The sequence below is a fragment of the Giraffa tippelskirchi genome, chromosome 4 (assembly GCF_054371585.1).
Source record: "Giraffa tippelskirchi isolate mGirTip1 chromosome 4, T2T-mGirTip1v1.2.pri, whole genome shotgun sequence".
Taxonomy (NCBI): domain Eukaryota; kingdom Metazoa; phylum Chordata; class Mammalia; order Artiodactyla; family Giraffidae; genus Giraffa; species Giraffa tippelskirchi.
Genome location: NC_137278.1, coordinates 12062213 through 12086349, shown reverse-complemented (window position 1 = coordinate 12086349; position 24137 = coordinate 12062213). Strand labels below are relative to the sequence as shown.

General features: G+C 43.6%; 1 protein-coding gene across 3 annotated transcripts in view; it reads right to left on the bottom strand.

Annotated features, from left to right (window-relative positions):
* DENND1A (DENN domain containing 1A) overlaps positions 1-24137 on the bottom strand; it is a 537858-nt gene that overhangs the window by 185485 nt on the left and 328236 nt on the right. For all 3 annotated transcript variants that reach the window (XM_081588650.1, XM_081588651.1, XM_081588652.1), the window contains one exon: positions 2906-3007. In XM_081588650.1, the coding sequence (XP_081444776.1) occupies positions 2906-3007 (102 nt within the window). The remainder of the gene's footprint in view (positions 1-2905; positions 3008-24137) is intronic.

Here is a 24137-nt window from a genome sequence, read left to right as displayed (position 1 = left end):
TCAGATGCAATAAACAAGCAGCTTTGACAAAAGGGGAGATGGTGAGGTCAACTGTGGATGTGCTGATACATTGAAAGGACACAGTCCTATGCCACGTGCAGAGGACAAAGGAGTGCTGGATGAGATTTCCCCTTCTCAAGGACTTGACAGCTCACACAGCCTCAATAAAGGCAAGCATCTTTCAACACTAGATGGTGGGGACATCATGAGTGCCCGGTGCTTCAGTCCCAACTGCTACTGGCTCTGCCGCCACAGGCCCAGCATCCAGATCTGAGACTTGAAGGGCAAGGTCATTGCAGGTGAACTGAAACAAGAAGTTATCAGTACCAGTGGCAAAGCACAGTCACTCCAGTACCTTTGTATGCTGGCTTTGTATGCTGATGGCCAAACTCTGTTGGCTGCAGCAGACAATCTGGAACAAGTATGGCAGGTGACCATCGACACCCACCACAAAGAGCTTTAAAAACAATAAAACTCGTTTTCTCATTAAAAAAAAAAAATCAAATCTATGAATCAGATCTATGAATCCCACCGGATCACAGTAACTACTGTACTGATCACATTCCCTCCTCAAGACTATACTGGAATCTTGGGTGAGTCTAGAGCCCCATTCTGGAAACCACTGCTGCAGGACCCTTCACAAACCACCTTGTAAATGGGAGGTCCTTTACATGCAGGCTGAGAACTGTTAGGATAAGGAGGGAACCAACTGTCTTCTAACTCTGCCTGTACTTATTGACAATGATCTTATTAAAGACAAATGCAGGTACCATTTATCATACACTGACAACATGTGAACACAGTGCCAAGCATCCGATGAATACCACAATCTCATTTACTTGCCACGACAATCTAATGATAGGCCTGGTACTCTTCTTTTAAGGATGGGAAACTGAAGCTCAGCAAGAGGAAACAACTTGCTCATAGCTGTTCCTTTGATCGGGAACCAAAGATTTGGCTCCCTGATCATTTAAAAAGCATCTTGGAATGTGCCATCTTCAGGAGGTCTCCATCACCCTCTCCCTGGGCAATTCTGTGTCTGATTCTTATTTTCTTTTGGCCTCTAATATAACATACCCTGAGATATATGTAATTTACATGTTTGCTTCCCCTAGTGGGATATCCTCTTTGAACGAAAGGACTAGATCTGCTTCGTTTTTGCTCTTCAAAGTGCAGCACCGGGTCAGAGCACCGCCTGTGGGACAGTTGGTCCACTCCATGGTTTCTGAGCCATCAGTCACTCATCCCTGGCTGCCAGGAGCTCTCAGCAATTCCTTGTACCTCAGATACCCCAGGTTCATGTTCTACATTTGCTCAGCAACTACAAGGTCCATTCCTAAGACATCCATGACTTAAAAAGAGAACTTTTCCACTGAAAGGGAAGTGGAATAGAAACCTCAAATTCCTTGGATCAAAAGAACTCAAATTACAGCCAAGAGGTCCAAACACACCAACCACATACCCTGTCCTGATCAACAGCAAACCTCATAGGGCTGGCATTTTTATTTTTCCTATGCTGTCATCTCTCTTTGCCTCAGAGGGGGGCCATGTACACAAAGTGAGACAGCACAGGCTGGGCATCATCCATACTAGGCTCCAACCACAGCTCTGCCCTCACCAGCCTTATGACTGGTGGCAAGACATGTGCCCCTCGAGCATCTTTTCTCCTTCACCTACTCCATGGAGCTAGGATGCCAACTGAATGAGACCCCAGATGCAGAGGGCACCTAGAGGGGCACTGGGACTGGTGGCTCTGGAGTGATAGAGCTGGGTTCACTTCTATGGCTCTCCTTCTTTTTAGCTCTGTGGGTAAAATGAGGATAAGAAAAATACCTCCCAAGAGGTGTGAAGCATAAATGGAAGGTCAATGATGAGTGTTTAGCATGTAAAAGTTAGTGAACTGTACCCTTGTTCAACTATGGTACAAGTAACTCATCCTTACAAATAACCCCCCAAAACCTCACAGTGAGTTAAAAGCAGAGGAGTCTGAAACCATGCTACCAACCATTCATCAACAAGCAGCAATCTCTCCTGGGCGGCTAACCCCCAAGGGCCACTGGGACTCCTGGCAGTGACTCAGGGCAGTGTCCACCGGCCACCACGCAAACCCAGACCTGCATAGTGCACACGATCAGGAGCAGCCACCCCTTACAGCCTGGAAGCCAGCATGACTTTATACATTTTCTCTCAAGCAGACTCATGGATGCTAAACCACAAACATTAGAACTGTATTTCCGAGGGGACCCCAATCCTCCTCATTTCTATGAATGATGGGGGGAGACTGGGTCTACTTCGAATAGCCACCCACAAGGCAGCTCTGAGTGGCAATGTGAGACAGGTGTATGGTCAAGTGTCAGTGTGGCAAACATGGCAGCCAGTTGCTTTCCCCTAAATAGGCCCACCTTCTGTCTAGTCCTGAGGTAACTAAGAAAAAATAGATTTAGGGCACATGGAGCCACATTCAGAACACTGGTAGCAGATACTCTGCCACATGGGAAATGGCTGGGTTTGACGATGGCACAAGAAAAAAATGTAGGCTTGAAGTGCCCCAAATTGTTCACACTGAAGCCCTTCTGCCTGCATTACCTGGGGAGGTTGGTCTGTTCTCTGGACACAGCAGTGGCAATGGGGATGGCAAGACCCCCTGACTCCCCAGGAAGAGAGGCTGTCTAGAACCTGGGGTCACTTCAGGTGAGGGTTATGAGAGCAATACAAAACTAAAAAAGTGAGCCACCTTCCAACTTCCTTCACTGAGACAAAGGTTCCAGAGGTAATAACAGAAACCAACTGTGGTTCCTAGGCCACAGGAAAACCACAGCTGTCTCTACCCCTTCTCCTCCCCAAAGGCACATTCATGTCCACTGCAGGAGCTCCCGGAGTCAGAACTCAAGAGCTCATTACCCACCACATCATTTGGAAGGCTCTGGAGGTCATCAAAGGGGGTTTCCAGGGTGTTGGTGTCCACATTCAGGATCACGACATCATCCAGGGCCATGTTTCTGACTTTCTGCAAGTAAAAGAAAAAATCCAGAAGAGAAAATCATTGAAGTCCCATGAAGACACAGACATTTCCCTGGCTTCCTCAGGGAAAGGGGAGTGAGGAAGAAAAGTGACATCTGACAAAGCGTACTCCGTGGCAGGCGCAATGCCAAGCAGTTAACATGTGAGGCCATCTAACTATCGCACAAACTCTGTGAGTTTGTATGGTTTTCCCAACTCCCAGGAGTGAAAAGGGTTTCAGAGACTAAGTTAAATGCCCTGGGTCACACAGTTAGGGGGAGAGATCTTTACACCCCAACGTTATTTTTTTTCCTATATTTTCAAATTAAAAAAAAAAGAAGAAGAAGAAGATGAAGTTAAGCTCTGGCTCCAGGAACTCAGATATACAGTTAGCTCTTAGCATAGTCTCATTCCATCCAACTCTTCTCATCTACCAAAAATTACTTGCCCATCTCTCTCAAATCTTGGCATACTTGGGTAAGGAATACGTTGTACAACCTAGTGTTAACATATTAACATTTCTCTTAAACATTAAGTAGAAAGGTCATACTTTCGATTTGGTTCCATTTTCCATAGAAATTCAGTGAATCATGGCTCTCAGATTCTGGCCATAACCCATTATCCTACTGGTATAATAGCAGGAACGGTAAGGGAGGCCTGTGCCTACGAAGTGTTCATATTTTGTGAGAGGATGAAGGGACTGTCTGGAGAAATGAAGAGCCCACCAGCTGGTAGTAACTCTCCGTGGTTTGTAGAAGTGTAAGCCTATGAGTAAGCCAGTTCTCAATCACATTATTTACCCACTGCTAGAATCCACCTCTACTTCCCCTCGCCTACTTCCTATTGCCAATCTCCTTCAATCTTCTTACCCCATTATATATCAAAGCTCATTTCTTTAGAGTCTGGAACTTTCATTTTGTCCTGATTAAGCAGAAAGACCCTGTAATTTGTGGTCCAAACTGGGATACTTGTGGATAAGAAAGCGTATATTATACCAGGGCAGCAGCGTAAGATGGGTTATGTGGTCACCCTACGTAGAAGGGGTCAGTTTCATTATCAGCCAACCTCTGAGCTACTGGGTATGACTGTGCAAGTGTGCACTGCCCAGCATGCCCAGCTAGCCAAGCTGAGGATGAGATCTGCCAACCCATGAGCTTGCTGACAGGCATCAGTTGAAGGCAGGGGTAGGTGCTGGTGGAGGGAGAGAGGAGATGCCCTTTCCTAATTCATCCAAGAACACTGTATGGGTTAGTGATGGAACTGGATGTCCCAACGGCTGCTAAAGCCTATGTTTGCTAATGCCCTGGAAAAGGACAACAATTACAGTGCAATAGATGCTTACTAGCGCATGTTTGGTGCTTTACTTACTAATTTTTATCAGTCCCTGCAAAGTGTACACTATTATCTTCATTTTAGGTAACTTGAGGAAAATGAAGTTCAGAGAGGTGAGGTGAGTGGCAGAGGTAATGCAGCATTGGCCACCTACACAGCCTGTGCCCTTGCACCACACTTCAGCCTCCTTGTTGTCAGATACACCCAGAGAAACCAAATTCTGCCATCCTTGTTGCTCTGAGCCCTAGCACCCCTTGGCCGGCCTGCCTCCCCCTGTTGGGGTGTGGGTTCCCTCAGGGGCTCATCAGTTTGGTTCAGCACTGCATAATAACCAGCACTCAACAAAATGATTGGCACTTGGTAAATGCTCATTAATATTGGTTGATGTTCGTTGCCTCAAATCCCAGCCTCGAGGACAGACTTTGGTACCTAAGTAAACATTTTGAGATTTTTCCCAGCAGAAGGTTGGAGCCATGCTGGTCAGAAACCTCCTAGGGTTGAAACAATACTCCCAGAGGGCAGGATCCTGGAACTCTTCCACTCAACAAGACCAGCAGCCTCAAATTTCTTCTGCTGTTGACTTCTCCAGGGGTTAGTCCACAAACCTATCAATCATTTCATACATTTACTAAATGCTTCCTGTGGGCAGAGAGCCACAGGGGAGGGACAAGATTGCCTACTTAGAGGTTTATTTTTCCCTCCAAACCCCAAAGCTCATATTAACTGACTGCTTTATTCACGGGGTAAAAAGCTATCAGCAACCAGCATAACTAGTATTTTACAAAACACAATCCCATTTTACAGTTGAGAACATTAAGACTCATGAGGAACTGTCCAGAGCTCCTTAGCTGCCTCACTTTGCAATCTAACAGGTTAAATACTTAGCAGTGCACAAGCAGGGAGTGACAAAAACAGCCTCAGTGAGAACCTTTTCCACTTACATCACATTTCAGAGCTCACAAAGCACTTTCACACAGATCCTTTCATTCTCAGCAGTAGCTGGAGATGAGGGATCACCATTTCATAGATGAGAAACTGAGTCTCAGAGAGGTGAAGGGGCTTGCCCAAGGTTATATGGTTTAGTAACCTTGGCCCCTTCATCTGTAAAATCAAGAAGGTAACTGTGACTGTCCCTCTTAGCCCTCTTCCTCGTGGACTGCTGTGAGGACTGGAGGTGGTGTGTGCACAGCACTGGGCAAACAGTAGCCTTACAGTAGCTTTTATTATAGCTATTGTAATATACACATCAGCCACGACCCCAGTTTGGAAACTGTAGTGGCAATGGCCTAAGGGCAAAAAGCCTCTGGTCCCTTCTGGTAACTGCTGGGCTCTCACTTCAAAGGCAGAGACCCTGGCACTGGACACAGAAAGGGAGAAGGGGCCATGAGGGGCTCCAGAACTTAGCCAGGGACTCCAGGCTGCTGTACCCCACAATCACTGATGTTGCCTCATCTGACCTCCAAAGAGCTCCAGAGAGCCCCAAACAGATGGGAGCAAGAGGCCTGGCCACTGGAGAGAAACCTGGGCTGAAAGGCCCAGAGACAAGGCTGTTGATACTGGACCAGTTTCGGGTGTTGTTTCTGCGTTCCCAGTGGGGCCCCGCAGCACAGACCAGCCCTTGTAGGCTCTCCATGGCTGGGCTGGAGCAAGCTTTTGATTTCTTCCCACTCCTGGCTGGAGGACTTGCTGCTTAAGCTGTGTGGAGTGTTTACTTTTTGAACAATGGCAGTAGGCTGAAGAAGAGGAAAAAACCTGGCCCTTTCTTCTGCCTTAGCAGGCCAGGGTCCCCTTAGTAACCAAAATGCCTGTGCACCAGGCTCCAGGAGGAGCTCGGTCGGCACAGTTTCCTCTCATAGGACAATGCTGCCCTCCCAGTGGCAAGGCCTCTTCCAAAGGGGCTGGCGTGGACTCAAGGGCCTTCCTGAAGCTCATGTTCCCAAGGAAAGAATCGGAGGCCAGCTTGGCCGGATGGTGCCCTATCCTTGAAAGGCTCAAGGAAACAAGACGAAAAAAGGCAAAAAAACAAAACAAACCCCACAAAACCTCTCAAGCTGGGGGGTGGGGTGGGTAGTGCTGATGGAGAAGGAAACTGGGCCATCACTGTATGCCCGCCTTTAACCCTGACCATGCTATGAGGGTGATATCAAAGGAGGAGGCTCAGAGAGGTCAAAGAAACTGGTCCTAATCACACAGATAAGGAGTGACAGAGTTGACTTTTAAAACTCAGAATGACTCTTTCTGAAGATGTCCTCAAATCAGTTGCTCAGACTTCAGAATAAGTATCTACATAGGGCATGCAGCTACACCAACACTCAGGGCTTGCTTCCTCTTATGCAAAAGGACCCTTGTCTTTTGTATCATAAAAATTATGTATGTAAAATGTATATATATGGCTGAGTCCCTTCGTTATTCACCTGAAACCATCACAACACTGTTAATCAGCTATATCCCAATACAAAATAAAAAGTGAAAAAAAATACAAATGTAAAAAAAAATTTGAAAGACAAAAAAGTTCAAAAAAGACAACTGTGGTTACCCTAATCCTCCCCTTGGAGATAATGTTTTGGTATATTTCTTTCCATAACTCTCTGTCCCAGTACCTCCTTTTAAAAATACAGTTGAAGCAATTCGTAATGTTTCTTTCTGTTTTTCTCATTTATTACAATATAATCAATATTTCACTTTATTAAAAGCTTTGTGAAGATCATTGCTAATTGCTACAAAATGTTCCACTTCCTAGAAACAAACCCAATCAAGCTCCTTTTATTGACTATTTCCAGTTTTTAAGAAAATATTATAAATATTGTTGAGAAATCTGTAGGCATAAAGCCTATGCCTTAGGATGGATTCCTCGAAGTGGAATTTCCTTTCCACTTCTTAAAGAGTGTCCCTCTCATATTCGACTTTGAGAGAGATATCTTTACTTCCAATTATTTTAAAGTCATTTTATCCACAGCTTGTGTTTCCTACTCTAAGTGGAGAAAAATCAGCAAAGACACGAGCAGATGTCAAAATAGTCCTCCAAAAACCCTACCCAATTAAAACACTTACTAGTACCACAGCACACCGAGACAGCTCTCCGGTAGCTCGTCCCACCAACACATTCCCTCTCTTTTTAGTTACAACATATGCCAAAGCTCCTGCCAGCTGCAAACCCTCCCCCCACCAGACTCTATAGGCTTTTTCTCAGAATGAAAAAAAAAAGATACTGACATGCACACCGGCTTTCCAAATGGCATTTCTTGTACAGAGAAACACACAAAAATGGCATCTTCCCATAAATACTGTTAATCAAAAATGTCTTTCCCTTTATGCTTTGTCACAGATAGTCTGACCTCTGTCTTTCAGGACAAGGAAAGGGAAAAAAAAAAATCACAGTCTGCGAGGTGGTCAGGGGCAGCTGAGCAGATACAGGTTCAGCCTCATAAATTCTCCAGGTTTTCATCTTTAAGATGGGGATCATGGTAGTACTCACCTCACAGAGTTCTCATGCGGATTAGATGAGCAAATGTACATAGAGAAGTTAGCAAGATTCCCAGGATGTCCATAGAGGAATTCAACCAACAGTGGCTCTCTTGCCTGCCTGTCACCTCTTCCTCTTAGTTCTTGGAGCCTCAGTGAAGCCTGGCTAACCTTACCCCAGAGGGCTTGAGGGAGCAGTAAGTTTGCCTTTCCTCATGTGAGCCTATGGTTTACTGCTACAACCAGAATAATACATCCATCTAGAGTATTAATACAGGCATTTGATCCCTTCTCTGGTGTGTGGGCTTCTTGGGGCCACTAAAACAGCTCTCTGAACTTTCAGCTCCTACCCCAGTATCTGGCCCACAGCAGGCAATTTCTGAATGAACACATGAATGAAGGACAGGGAGCAGAGCCTAGACATGAAGAGCATGGGATCCGGAAGCCAGTGTGTCTGAGCTCTCATTTAGCACCACCACTCGCCAGCTGTGTAAACGTGCACATTTCACTTTACCTCTCTGCACCTCAGTTTTCTCCTCTATAAACAGTGTCTACATCTCACACTTGTGATGAGGATCAAATGGGCTAACATTTCTGAAGCACTTAGACTAATGACAGGCACATGAGAAGCTCAAGACAAAATAAAATGTAAATTAAATGGTCTTTTGAGGGTGATGAAAATATTCTATATCTTTATTGGTAGTATATAAAACTCAGAACTCATTGAATTGTACACTTTAAATGGGTCGTTTGTTGTGCATAAATTATAACACAATGAGTTGATAAACACACTAATGCTATGTCCAGAATGTAGAATAAAAGCACAATAGACCATGAAAAATAACAACGTATGAATGATGGTGACCAAATGCCACATGAAAAGGTAATTCTGTCCCGAGCCACCAACAATGTACTTTCTGATTTGCAGCTGTGTTTGGCTCCCGGTCTCCTTCCTTATTTGTCTAGCCTAGGATTTTTAAAACTTTTTTTCTACTCATACCCTCCTAGGATAAATATAGAGTCCAATGCCCCTGATATTCTTCCCAACACAAAAGTGGGGTCCACTTGAGAACCACTCTACCTTCGGTGGATCTTCTCTAGTCGAGATTTCACTGAACCTTACTTTCTAAAGTTGATTGTATGAAAACAATGGGTCCTCCCCAAGGCCGGCTAAAATATAAAGTATCAGCTGTACTTGTTCAAACCACAGCAGTCTTCCACACAGATAGGGATGACTCTGTTTCTCTAGGGAGGGGATTGGGCAGCAAGGGACAAAAGGCAGGACTTAGAATCAGGTCATAAAATGAAGAGCAAGGATTTGCACTGGTGAGATAATGCAGGGGATCCAAAGAATGGTCAAGAGCATGTGCTGCTTCCCTGGTGATGAAGCTGGGGGCTGGAGGTGGAGCGAAGAAGCTGGTTCTAGACCTTGATGAGCAGGGGCCCAGATCCATCTCTGCTGCTTCAGCTGAGCACTGGGGTCCTTAACTTGGATGGAGGTTGTGGGGAGGGTGGGTCAGTGAGGTGGCATGTGGGGAATATATGAGCCAGGGCATGGTGAATCTTTTCTGCTGTCCTTCCACCAGGACCATCATCAGGGCAGAGCTATGTCTTCTTTATCTTTGCAACTCGAGTGCACAGGATGGTGCCTGACACAGGGCAAATGCTGATTAACCGAAGAATGAGTGAAATACTGTGGCTGGGCCCATTCTACTGGGAGGCAAGCCTGGCACAGATGTCAGTGTGAGCCCCAATGGACAATGTAAGCTCAATATAAGAGTCTGCACAAGGAAGTGTGATGGGAATAGCAACAATAATGACAATAACAATAAATATGTAAAATTATCATGACTAATTCATGCAGAATTAATTCACAGTTGACAAAGAAAATAAGATAGGCATTACCATGGTAGCTAAGATGTGGGTTCTAGAACGAGACAGCCAGCTTCAAGTCTTGCCTCTGCAACTGCGTAGCCTTCAGTTAGTTCTTTACTGAGTCTCAGTTTTCTCATCCATAAAATGGGGATAATACTACCTACTCTCCAGCTGTATGTGGTGGTTTAAGTGGGATAATGTGCTGTGCTGTGCTTGGTTGCTCAGTTGTGTCTGACTCTATTTGACCCCATGGACTATAGTCCACCAGGCTCCTCTGTCCATGGGTATTCTCCAGGCAGGAATACTGGAGTGGGTTGCCATGCCTTCCTCTAGGGGATCTTCCCAACCCAGGGACTGAACCCAGATCTCCTGCATTGCGGGCGGATTCTTTACCATCTGAGCCACCAGGGAAGCCCCTTGTGGGATAACACATGTAAAGAATTTAACACAGCAGCTGGTTGCAATAAGTGCAATAAATGGAAGGCTCTCAAAAAGCAAGTTTCTATCCTTGCAATTTGAAAGTAAGACTAGAATTCCAAGACTGTATGAGTGTGAACAACTGATTTTCAGACCAAAAGCAAAGGACAATGACTCCACTATTTTGATTTTGTGCCATTAAAAACTACTCCAAACTATTGTTCTTTTCCTAGCTATGTCTTCTTTCCCTGAGGACATGAGCATATTCTCTGGAGCCTGAACTGCCCAAGTCCAAGTCCCAACTCCACCAGTTACAATTGCACTACCTTGGGTAAACCCTTTAACCTCTTTGTGCCTCAGTTTCCTCATATGTCTGATGAGATTAAAATAGTCCTGACACTCAGCACAATCGTTACCCGTGGCTCAGAGGGAGAATGACTACAAGGGGGTACAAGAGGGGCTTCTGGGGGCTCGTAGTTGATCTGGTGGTGGTTACATGGTGTGCCTGCTTTAAAAGAACTCATCTTGCTCTACACTTGAGATGAGTGTATGCTTCCTATAAATCTCATACTTGAGCAAAATGTTTACAAAAAGCAAATAATATGGACTTCACTGGATTGTTGTGGTGGTTAAACGAGTTAATATATGTATAGTAACTATAATAGTGTCTGGCATATAATAAGCACTGGGTATTACCTATTGTTACTATGAAAACATTTATACCGTAATAATTCTACAAATAAAAAGGATTCAACCTAGAATATATCTCACTGTCAGAAAATTTGTTTGCAAAGGTAGACACCTCCTAGACACCTATGGCTTTTTCAGTCAGTCTCGTCCCCTTCTCCAATGAGGAGAAAAGTAGCAATATTATTGGGTACCTCCCGAGAGACCTGTGCAGTCCTGAGTCAGCCTGCTTTGGGAGAGTAACAGGACTGATTAGGGGTCAGATTGGACTTTGGGTTTAACCTTCTTTAATTCCTAGTTACAGGACCTATGGCAGATTATTTAAATGTAGTTGAACCTCAGTTTCTTTCTCTATAAAATGGGGCCCTGACCATGTGCTGCATAGGGTTATGACAGGATTAAGAAAAAAAAATGAAACATTTATTTTATAACTGTGTGACCAAGTTCCCATCTGCCTAGGATGCTGGTCTTGGCTACAGGTAGGCCTTCTCCCTGCTGGAGGGACCCCCAAAGCCTGTAAGCAGTCTCCTCTCCTATGGCTGAACCAGCAACTGAGGCAGCACCTCTGACACCAGCATCTAGACCACCAAGCAAAGGGGATGGGTCTAGACCGACTTCCTGCAACGACACTTTGCTTCAAGAGGATGCATCATCCTCTTAAATCAGAGCATTATCAAGCCCACAAAGTGTTTTGCTTTGGCACTATGTGGAAAATCCAGTATTCATTTCTCTTTGAGAAAGGCACAACTGATATGGCTCCTGGCATTGCAGTTTATGTCTCACTTAGGTAAAACTTGGCAGCTTTCTTTTCTAAGTTTTGAAAGGTAGGGAAAATGGTTAAAACTAAACCAGAATCTGCATCTTAATAGTTCACCAATCTAAACTTTATCCTAAACAACTACTGCTGGACTTCACACCATCACCTCTTAAAGACTGGTTATGTGTAGTGTGAGGCAGAGCTAACTTTACAGGGGCCTGCACAGAACAGGGACTCCGCATCCATCAGATCCATCAGATGACTGACTCCCAGAACAACAAAATGAGAGCTACTAGGTGATGTGTTCCTCCTCTGGCCCGACCCTTACATGTACCATTTAATGCAATCCTCATGACACCCTGTGGAGGTGGCACAGTGGTAAAGAATCTGCCCACTAGTGCAGGAGACGCACGGGACATGGTTCAATCCTTGAGTCAGGAAGATCTCCTGGAGTAGAAAATGGCAACCCACTCCGGTATTCTTGCCTGGGAAATTCCATGGGCAGAGGAGACTGGCGGGCTACTGTCCAAGGGGTCACAAAGAGTCGGAAATGACTGAGCATGCATGCTGCCTCATGACACACTTGTAGAGAGATGAGGAAATGCAGGGTCAGAGAGGTAAAATAACTTGTCCAAAGTCCACAGCTTAGCAGCAGTAGAGACAACACTGAACTCAGAGGAACATTAAAAACTCTGTATTACTCAGTGTATCTTGCTATCTGTTCTGACACTGTTTCCATCACAAACATATTGAGCAATTGTAATTTAACAGATGTTTGTCAGGGACACACTAGAAGAATCAAGCAGCATGATGGATGGTCCAGACATCATTAAAATTTTCAAGGGAAAGAATTTGCTCTGGAATACTGTACTCATTTGGATGAATAAGGACACTGAGGCTAAAGAGATTAATAGTTTGCTCATGTTCTCCCAAATAGTGTTTGTCAGAGAAAGGATTTGAATTTGGGTTCTCCTTGCCAGTGTTCCTTCCACTATACAGCCCATATCAAATGTACTCAAATGCATGCGCATGTATATGAGAACATAACAAAGAACAGCATGGGGAGCTGCCGGCCTCCTAGGAGGAAGGGAAAGAGAAATTAGAGGGAAAGTGGAAAGGACAGGAAGAGGAAAGGCAAATATTCAGGTATTCTAAACTCTCTATTCCCTCCTGAAATCTCAGATACCCATGGAGGGAAGAGCAACACTTTCCTTCCCTTCCTCTGGCCCCAAAGGTCACTGAGCTGCCAAGCAGTTGATAAACGTAGTGGTTTTTCCTTTGGAGCCAGGAGTCACTGATTTGCTCCTTCCTGCTCCGCAAAATTAAAAATCTGAGTCCGACAGTTCAGAGGACCCCTGAAAACACTGCTGGAATTTCCCAGGGTGCTTTAAACAGAAACAGAAGCTTGGCAGGGGAGGGAAGTGTGTAAGCACCTCACAGCTCAGGCCAAATCCTCTCCTCACAAGGTAATAAGCACTGACTCTCATTAAAAAATTCAAGAGATTTTTCAACCCAGGTCAGCAAAGGGGCTATTTCTCCAATGGGCTTTTCCTCCTTTTCTGACCATCCATCCATTGGACATTCATTCATTCACCCATTCATTCACACATTTGGTTAGTCATGTCAACCCGATGCATAACTAAAAGGTGATCTCTAAACTCAAGAGGTTCCAAGCCTACTTGTGCTGGGGTGTAGAGGAGAGGGAGTAAACTATAATCAATAAGCCTAAGAAAAGGTACAGTCATAGGAGGTAGAAGAGACCTCACTTTGGTGCAGTATCTCCATTCACACAGAGCCTGCCCAGCTGCCTCCTCAGGATGGTCATGGGCTACAGCTGCAGAGTCCCAAGGTTGGTATGCTGGCTCACTCACTCACCAGCCAGGCAGCTTTAAGGCAAGGCCCTTTGCCTCCTCCAGCAACAATTTCCTCATCTGTGAGACTGGGACTTGATACTCACCTTCAGGATTGTTTAAAGGAGTCATGGTAGGGCATGAGCCTCATAGAGGGCCAGCCACATAGCAGCTCAGTCAGTGCTGGCCCGCCTCCTTCTAAGACTTTGGTTCCGCCAGCTCTGCGGCTCACTCTAGAAGTCCACCTAACACAGCACCACCCTCCCCGGCCTTTCCTCTGCTCCACCAGAATGGAGGGGTGAGTCCATGTATACCTATGACACAGCTGAGGTTTTACCCCAAACTGAAACACCCTTCCTACTGCTAGAGACTCAGGTTCCTCATGTGTCAAAAGAGAACGAGGAAGGTATCAATACTGTTCACCTCTGCTGCAAAATGCAAACAAGACATGAGGTGGAAGAACACCTGGAAAGACATGAAGATGGCCAAGACATGGATCGCCATGGATTGTCTCCATCCTGCAAGACTCTGCTCTTCTACAAACCCTTCCTGACTATTTCTGCTCCCACAGCAAGTGGCCTTCTTTGGTCCTAAGCAAGTACAGTGGGCCACACATACCTGGGTCTCCAATTAAAACTTGATTAGTGATGTTTCTAATTAATTCATGTGTACCTGTCACTTTTCCCTTAAAGTAACTGGTTTAACTATACTATATTTACATACAATGCAATAACACCACTGTCATCTATAAAATATTGTAGAGTTTGAAAACACTACATTTTAAAAAAATACATGATTTCCTTTGATTCTCAAAGCAACCTCATGGAATAGGCATTATTCCCGTCTCACAGAAGAGACAAATGAAGCTCTTGTCCCAGGTCCTGAGAAATAGCAGAGCCAGGATTTGAGCTCTGGACTGCCAGTCCCCAAAGCCTGGTCCTCTTATCCTCTCTGTGGAGCCTCCTCTCCTTCTTTAGTTTACCAAATACTGAGGACAGTCACATAAGTCACATATTTCTTTTGTAACCTCCATGGATATATTTATCAGAGGCTAGATATATAATAACAAACAGACCCTAAAAGCAGGGCCAGTATCATTTTTCTTTGTACACTCTAAAACACTTTCACACAACAAAATAATTTAGTTTGAATTCTTGCTCTACTAATCATTAGCTGTATGACTTTGGATGAGTTACTTAACCTTTCTGTGCCCAAATTTCATCATCTGTAAAGCAAAGCCACTACCTCTAAAGCACAGACTTGTGAAAATTAAATAATGAGCGTAATGTGTCCAGCAGTATTTCAAAAATAGTATCCATCCAATTTGAAATGACGAAACTTAAATTTAAGAGTTTCACTTGGGGTTTAAGGGGATGTTGATTCCCTAGCCCCAAAATGGTTTGGGGTCACCCTTTCAGAGAATAGGGCCCTCCTTCCTCCCACACAACTACCACTTGCCATCATTCATTCATCACTAAGCACAGCAAACCTGGACTCCCATCTCCACCTGCCTTTTATTTGAAATGTCAATTTTTAAAGAGTGGAGAGGTTGGAAACCCAATTTAACAAGCATGCTGAAACATTGTTTATTGCCCCCATAAACATGGCTTAGTGAGAATTACGGACTTAATCAGAGTGAACTTATCTCCCGGTGAAAAGGAACACTTTAAATTTCAGAAATAGCACCTTCACTGTGAAAATCTCTTAACTTTTCAAACAAACGACAGGGGGTCTTAAACATATGGGCAGTAAAGGGGCAGCCATTACTGTGATTTGTCTTGCCCAAGAGCCAAGGAGCCCTAAAGGTCCATAACAACTTTAAGATCTAGGAAAAATATTTGGAAAATCATATTCAGGAGACATGTCTCTAAAAACACCCGAAAGGTCTGCCGACTGGGAAGTAATATCTGTAGAGTTGCTTGGGGTTGCCCAAAAGAAAGGACCCTGTTGTCATTAGAATAGGGGCTATTTAATAAACAGAAGCACTGAGAAAGCTCACCTTTCCTCCTGCGTGTAAGATTAAGCATTTAGCAATAGGCAATATTTTGGGACCGGCCTATCATAAGAGAGGTGCTACATAAATCCCAAAGGCTGCTGAACAGTTTGTGTGATTTTTTCTTTTTAAAAAACATTTTCAGAGGATGAGGTCCTGTGAACCCCAGCTTCCTCATTTGAGGCTTCATTAAGACTGCTCTGATCATTCCGGAAAAGGTTTTCATAAAGATGCCCCATTTTGCACAGAATGTATCAGCCTGGCTGCCAGAGGCAGGAAAGGCAACAGATATAAAATTTTATTATTTCAATGCCCCAGTAGCAGCCAGGAGGACTTAATGAAATTGCCAAGATTTACAATCTGAAATAGCTATTGCACAGACAGATATGGTTAAGGGAGCTGTGCCCTCTGACCTTTCAACCCTTTGATCCTCACACAGCAGGTGGCCTGGAGCCCCCTCCTGGGCATCTTCCCGCTCTTCCGACACTGCTGAACCTTGATGTGCAATAAGTCTAACCTTACACAGGTGACTCTCACAGTGCTTATCACCAGCAGCTGCTGCTAATGGAATGGCCTGAACCACTTGGCCTCGAGACTCTAACTTTGAGATATACTGGGAGAGGGATCTGCTGTGCTGCGTCCAAATGGTGCTGAAATGATGCCTGATAGTTCAGCCCCAAGTCCAGTTGCTCAGAAATGCTTAGCGATGTCATTACCAAAAACTGTCCTAGAAATGGAACTCTGGTCTCCTTCAATCTATACTTTGAGTTAAAAAAAAAAAAATCACCTTTTAAAAATAAATCACAAATCTCAAAAAAAAAAAAAAAAATCAACCCTGAAGTCCCAAATGCATCTCTCAGAACTTCCCTAAAACCATGTGCAGCAAATTTATACCAATGAAAATCAAAACAATTTTTGGAAACCTAAAATTGACTGTTTTCAGTTCCATGAAATTTCATTTAAAAAACCCCATATGCCAAAATGTCCAAATTCTCTTATTTTTAAAAATTGGGATGACTTCCAAAATCATAGCTATCTTTTTCTTCCTTTTTTTTTCTTCTAAAGCTAAGGATGGGTAATGTGCATATGTACTTATCAAGCTTCATAATTTAACCCATTCGGTCAGTACAAAATACTTTCAATGAAATGCTGAAGAGGCAGGATATAAATTTATTACGACTGCATCTTTTAAAACAATTGACTCCTAGGCACCAGGATTTAACAGATATTCTATTTGGTTAAGAATGTGTCTAGGAGTCTAGGCAGGCCCAGTCTGCAAGTTTTAGTTTTTGTCAGATATTTGGGTTTATGGAGGAAAGAGTTTTAGGCAGGACACAAAAAACATTCTGTGGGATGTTGATAATGTCCAACTTAAGTGCCACTGTTGATTATATTTAGGAAAAGCTCCGAGCCCATGCCTCTGTTTCTAAACAGACATAGTACAGTGGCCTCATTCGTTACCTGCAAAGGCCTGAGCTTAGGTCCTGAATGTCTGAACCCAATAAGCAAAGAAAAAAAAAAAAGCCCCACTTCTTTTGTAGTCTAACCGGCATATATTTTAAATGATCAACTTTAAATTCAGTTTGAAATCAGCTGAGAATCAGACTATATGTAGAGAGGTTTACAGGCTGCAGTTTTAGTCATACTTTCCTCTATAAAGTTTAAGTTTAGTAGAGAGAGCAGTTTAATGGAGAAATTGGTTTAGTAGGGGGAAAAGAAGGTAGAGTTACTATATTACAGTTTGACCACTCTGTACAAAATTATTATTAAGCTCTCTTCTTCAGAGATGCCCACTGGAAATGTTTTATTAATAATAATAGCTACCTTTGAGCGAGGGCCTACTAATGTGCACGGAACTTCAGCCGTATTATTTCTAACTGTCATCATTTTAAGGCAGGTGACCCCATTTTGCAGATGAAGATGTTATGGCATACATGCACAGATGCTCAGCGACTTGCCCAAGCAGGACAAATAGTGGAACTGGGATTCAAACTCAGGATCACTGCCTGTCTCCTAAAGCCCTTGGTCCACTCACATTTTTCCCAACAAAAGCAAAACAAAGACAAACAAAACAATATGCAATAATTTCTGCATAAAATGCCAGACTTCAGCTTGCTTACACATTTCCACGGTCCATTTAAAAGCCTTCCAAATCAATTACTTTAGGTCATTAAGGGGAAGTTTAATTTGGTTGACAAACACCCCTACTGTGGTGACCTCACATATCAGCAACAAATGTCTGATGGTCACAAACCTGTACCGTGAGTCTGCTGAGCATGGTGTTAAACAAAACCACATGTGCTCTGATTCCAAGCAGGATTTGACTAGGCCGACCAAGGGTACCCTCTTCAATCATCATATGCTGGTCTCTGAGCACCCACGATGGCCTCGCCCCTAATCACTTGCAAGGAGTTTATGAAAAGAAGTCACCAGTCCCGTGTGGCTGTGTTCAGTTGAGAGTGCCTTTAAGCTAATGCAATTTAGAAAAAGTCACTCAATAAAAAGTGTAAAAGGAGGCTGAAAAAGAGGGCAGAGCCAATCTTAGGTAGATGTCTCAGCTTATTTTAAAGAAAATTTACCAGCTCTACACACACATAATACTGATAATCACTTCCATTTATTTGGTGCCTACAATGTGTCAGGTACGAATTTTCTCATTTACTCCTCATTAAGAAGTTCCTATGAGGTGGAGAATCTACCCATTTTACAAGCAAGGAGTCTGAAGCTCAAAGAGGCACCTTCACGTCCCCATCTGCAAAATAGGAGCACCCCTCTCAAAGGCGTGACAATTAAAAAGCACATGGCTCAAGTGCCATGTATATTAGTAGAACATCATTGAATGGGTGATATTATTATTATTAAATATTTTCAATAGGCATCTCTTCAGAGGATAACGTAATAGTAGTTTTGTACAAAGTGGTCAAACTCAAACTGTGTTTCCTCCTGCTAACCTGATTTCTCCTTTAAACAAAGGAGCATGTTTAAAGTCGCCTAGTAGCAGCAGCAGCTCCACAACTCTAGAGGCCAAGAGTTCTTTCCACTCTGTTCCATAGCCTCCTGCATGCTGCTCTTTATCTTAATCTGATAGAAATTTGGTTAAGTTCTTTTAGTAGCAATTTAGAAACTTTAGGTTTTCTTTGAAGTCAGTTTCAACATTGCTAAACTGCCTGGCTAAGGGATGACAGGAAAGTTGGAAAACAAAAGCATCAATGATGGTTTTGCATTTTCTACTGGGATCCTCCCTAATAAATTACTCAGTTTTTCTGATCTATAACAGAGGGCTATCTCATCTCACAGGAGAACATTTCAGTCACAACAAATTAGACTGAAAATGTACTGACTGCAAGAGAACTTAAATCAGCCAGAAGTACTTGTTCCCTTTGATTACATAAATTACTACTAGAGATTTAAGTTGCTTTATATTAACTAATTCCAACATTAAGATAAGTGACATTTAAGAACTACACTCATTTTATTTATTTATTTTAATTAATTTATTTATTTTAGTTGGAGGCTAATTACTTTACAATATTGTAGTGGTTTTTGCCCCACATTGACATGAATCAGCCATGGGTTTACATGTGTTCCCCATCCTGAACTGCCCTCCTACCTCCCTCCCCATCCTATCCCTCTGGGTCATCCCATTGCACCAGCCCTGAGCGCTTGTCTCATGCATCGAACCTGGACAGACGTTCTGTTTCACATATGATAATATACATGTTTCAGTGCTATTCTCTCAGATCATCCCACCCTCACTTTTCTCCACAGAGTCCATAAGACTGTTCTATGCATCTGTGTCTCTTTTTCTGTCTCGCATATAGGGTTATCGTTACCATCTTTCAAATTCCATATATATGCATTAGTATACTGTATTGGTGTTTTTCTTTCTGGCTTACTTCACTCTGTATAATGGGCTCCAGTTTCATCCATCTCAGTAGAACTGATTCAAATGTATTCTTTTTAATGGCTGAGTAATACTCCATTGTGTATATGTACCACAGCTTCCTTATCCATTCATCTGCTGATGGACATCTAGGTTGCTTCCATGTCCCGGCTATTGTAAACAGTGCTGCGATGAACATTGGGGTACACGCCACACTCATTTTAAAAGCGTATACCACATGAGGAGAGAGCTTCCAGAGGAAATTCATCAGGTGAAATCCAGAACATTCTTCAGGCGCTAATTTTGCTCTGAATGCTCTGGATGTGACAGAGATTCACATGTGATGATTTTGCTTGATAACAGCATGCTAGGGAAATTCTAGCAAGACCAAGCTACTGGCCAATTCCTTTTCTTCTTATATAATTAAGCAAGCATTAGGGATTCATTGATCTCAACTTTGCCTCTTATTTTTATAGTACTCACTATGAAGAATAATGTTTGGTAGAGTTTTTAAAATAAGCTCTTCACGTCCATTATATCAATTAGTTCTTACAGCTCTCTGAGATGGATAATATGATCTTAATTTCATTGATGAGAGAATGGAGATTGGAGAGGCTAAGTAACCAGCCCTAGTCACAAGCGTACTCAGAGCTTTCCTCCGGAGAAACACGAGGCCGGCAAACGTGACCCCTCCCTTCCCCTGGCTGCAGTCTTCAGCGTGCGGCCCGGAGGGCTCCCCGAGAGGGCTCCCCTCAGGCAGAGGGGAGGGCCTCTGGGCCCCAGGCTGGGGCAGGGCTAGGGGTAACCGACACAGCCTCACCGGAGGCCCTGGGGTTTGACAAGTCCATCAGAGCGGAGCAACTGGATGCAAATTATTTTCTCTCTCTGAGCCGCAGCTTCCCCATTTGCAAATACAGGTATCTCCTCCTTGGCAGAGATTCTTGGGATGTGCACAAGTGAGAACAGGTGGAGCACCCAGCACTGTGTGTGGTGCTGAGAAAGACACAAAAGATGGCAGCTCCTTCCCAATGACAGGGCCTCTCCCTTTCCTGCTAAAGTTCTTCCCATGAGCCTACGAGGGGAACTAACAGGTGGAATTTTTCAGGCAAATATCACCTTTTTATAAAGCAGGGCTATGATTACTCATCACTAACAGATCTCACATGCAGTTTCTCAATTCTTGTGAGGATGGATGCACAATCACCACCTATGCCTGCATATGGTTATGGCTCAGAGTTTTTGCAAGAATCACAGTATTAACAAGGGAAAACTATATCTGACTACTGTCTACCTGTGGAGTCCTATGACGAAGCAAAACGGTACAATGGTAAGCAAGAAACATTCTTCTAACGCTCACCATGAAACTTTTAAAAAATAAACATAAAAAAATAAACAAAGGATTAAAGACTTCCTATGCCAGAGAAAAATGAAAAGAAAAAAACTAGTTAAATTGGTGCCAAGTCATTGACAGCAATTCAAGTTCTTTGAGAGGTAAAGGGGGATAAAAGTTATTTTTCCTTGTCTGTAAATAAATAAATCCTGTTATTTTGTGTGAAAGCTCCACAGTTAGACCACTACAGACACAAACAAATACCAGATCTGGGTCCCAGCGATCAAGAGGCATTTCAGTATGGCCTGGGATGCTGTCCATGGAGTGGTGGCTCAATGCTGTCCCAAGCACTTAGTGCATTTGCAAAATCAGGCTTGCATGCACTCCAACTAAGCCTTCCTACATAAAAGATGGTGAGGAAGAGAGGTAAGCTGTGGGCTGGGCCTGTCTCCTTGTGCCCACATCACATGTGTCTTGAAACTGTACTGGTGGGAGAGGCCTATAAACTTGGTACCTGGGTGTCACTCCCCCTGTTCCTACTACCTGGAACTAGTACTTAGTATATGTCCTAAATTTATCCTCTCAAACTGAGCTGTAGAAAGATCATCTAATTCATAGAAAGTAGTTGGAAACAGAGAGGAAACAAAAATCTAGTAAAAATTGTGCTTAAAACCTCAAAGAAAGTCTTCACTACAAACATCTCTATCATGGTTTGGAAGCTTGGGTTTGGGACAATAACATCTGAATTTTATATATATGGTTGTGGTGTGTAATATACTTAAGAATTACCTTGATCTTTACAAATATCACTCTATTTTATTAACTTGGTTAAGCCATTTCCAAACATTTTATATGGAAGGACCGTGTTTCTAACAGCCCAGGAGGATGCGGCCTGACCATGTCCCTCCCCCATTTACACCCTTCAATGGCTCCCCATTGCCCTATAAAGTTGAGACTTTTTAACACGGCTTACAAGGCTCTAGATGGCCTGGTCCTGGCCTGCCTCCCTCAGCAATCCTCTCCCCCTTCAGCTCTATGCTCCTGCCAGACAATGAATTGTTCAGACCTCCTGGGAAATGCCATGGTCTACACTGTAAATCTTTGTAGATGATGCTCCTTGTCCCCTTGGTGGAAGTCAAATTTATCTGCTCAGTTTCCATTCAGGCATTCCTTTCCTCTGAGAAGCAGAGCCCTTAAGGCTCAGTTTGCTGGCTTCTCTAGCAGAGCCTACAGCTTCTCAAACCCCCTTCAATTACTTTCTCCTTGTCTGCATCTGTTCCAGACAAAACTCTGAAGGCACAGAGTGTGTCACATTCACCATTTTATATAGAACCCCTAGTGCAATATAATGCCTCGTACACAGAAGGCTCTCAAAACATTTCTATAGAAGGGGATGTGTACTGTGTACCAACCACAGGCCATACACTGGGATATGCTGGACATACATGGAATTCATTTCTTTAATCTTTACCACAATCTTAAAAGATGGGTACTAACCACTCCTACAGATAAAGAAAGTAAATACAGACACAGAATAACACTGAAAGTACTACTGAGGGGAATGGTCAAGCAGGGAATTGGAAGTCCATTTATCAAGTTCTTATGAAGTATCATTCCCACCCCCAGCACAGTGTCTCTAGCACTGTTGACCAGGAGAAAATATGGCAGGTACAAGCCAATTCTACTAAATTTTTTTCCCTAGGGAATGAAGATGATAATCCCTGGAATCCAAGAGTCCCTAAAACACAATTTCAAAGTCATCAGTTCAGTTCAGTGGCTCAATCATGTCCGACTCTTTGAGACCCCATGAACTGCAGCACGCCAGGCCTCCCTGTCCATCACCAATTCCCAAAGTCCACCCAAACCCATGTCCATCGAGTCGATGATGCCATCCAACCATCTCATCCTCTGTCGTCCCCTTCTCCTCCTGCCCTCAATCTTTCCCAGCATCAGGGTCTTTTCAAATGAGTCAGCTCTTTGCATCAGGTGGCCAAAGTATTGGAGTTTCAGCTTCAATATCAGTCCTTCCAATGAAGGACTGATCTCCTCTAGGGTGGACTGGCTGGATCTCCTTGCAGTCTAAGGGGCTCTCAAGAGTCTTCTCCAATACCACAATTCAAAAGCATCAATTCTTCAGTGCTCAGCTTTCTTTATAGTTCAACTCTCACATCCATATATGACCACTGGAAAAACCATAGCCTTGACTAGACGGACCTTTGTTGGCAAAGTGATGTCTCTGCTTTTTAATATGCTGTCTAGGATGGTCACAACTTTCCTTCCAAGGAGTAAGCGTCTTTTAATTTCATGGCTGCAGTCACCATCTGCAGTGATTCTGGAGCACAGAAAAATAAAGTCAGCCACTCTTTCCCCATCTATCTGCCATGAAGTGATGGGACCGGATGCCATGATCTTAGTTTTCTGAATGTTGAGCTTTAAGCCTACTTTTACACTCTCCTCTTTCACTTTCATCAAGAGGCTCTTTAGGTCTTCTTCACTTTCTGCCATAAGGGTGGTGTCATCTGCATATCTGAGGTTATTGATATTTCTCCCGGCAATCTTGATTCCAGCTTGTGCTTCATTCAGCCCAGTGTTTCTCATGATGTACTCTGCATATAAGTTAAATAAGCAAGGTGACAATATACAGCCTTGACGTACTCCTTTTCCTATTTGGAACCAGTCTGTTGTTCCATGTCCAGTTCTAACTGTTGCTTCCTGACCTGCATACAGGTTTCTCAAGGGGCAGGTCAGGTGGTCTGGTATTCCCATCTCTTTCAGAATTTTCCACAGTTTATTGTGATCCACACAGTCAAAGGCTTTGGCATAGTCACTAAAGCAGAGGTAGATGTTTTTCTGGAACTCTCCTGCTTTTTCGATGATCCAGCAGATGTTGGCAATTTGATCTCTGGTTCCTCTGCCTTTTCTAAAACCAGCTTGAACATCTGGAAGTTCAAGGTTCACGTATTGCTGAAGCCTGACTTGGAGAATCTTAAGCATTACTTTACTAGCGTGTGAGATGAGTGCATCAACTCAACATAAATGGCTTTAAGGCCACTAAGGAAATAAAAACAGCAATGGCTGCTGACCTTCACTGAACTCATGCCACTGCCCCTATTTTACAGGCGAGAAAACAGGTGCAGAGGTCCATCGCCTTGCCCAAGATCAAGCAAGGAGGGAGCAGGAAAGCCAGAACCCACAGCCCATTCCCACTGCCACACTTTTCTGCCTCTGTGGAAAGGGGAGCTTCACCCTCAGGCTAACCTGAGCCTCTGTTTGCACTGCGTCACTGCTATCACCTTTCTTTCCTGCTTCTTGACCATTCCACCACCAGGTATTAAAAAAAAAAAACAAAAAAAACATCTTCTGCATGCATTCCTCAACAGAGCACTGTTGGTGAGGCTTGGAAACAAATATCTTCATTTATCAAAAAAGGAGAAGGAACACACCTACCAGACCTGATCTGGCACCCCGCTACCACACCTGGCACAGAGCAGGAGCTGCAGAGCATCTCCTGAGCTCAACTGAGGTCGAGGGAATGAAGGGAAATAGTTACT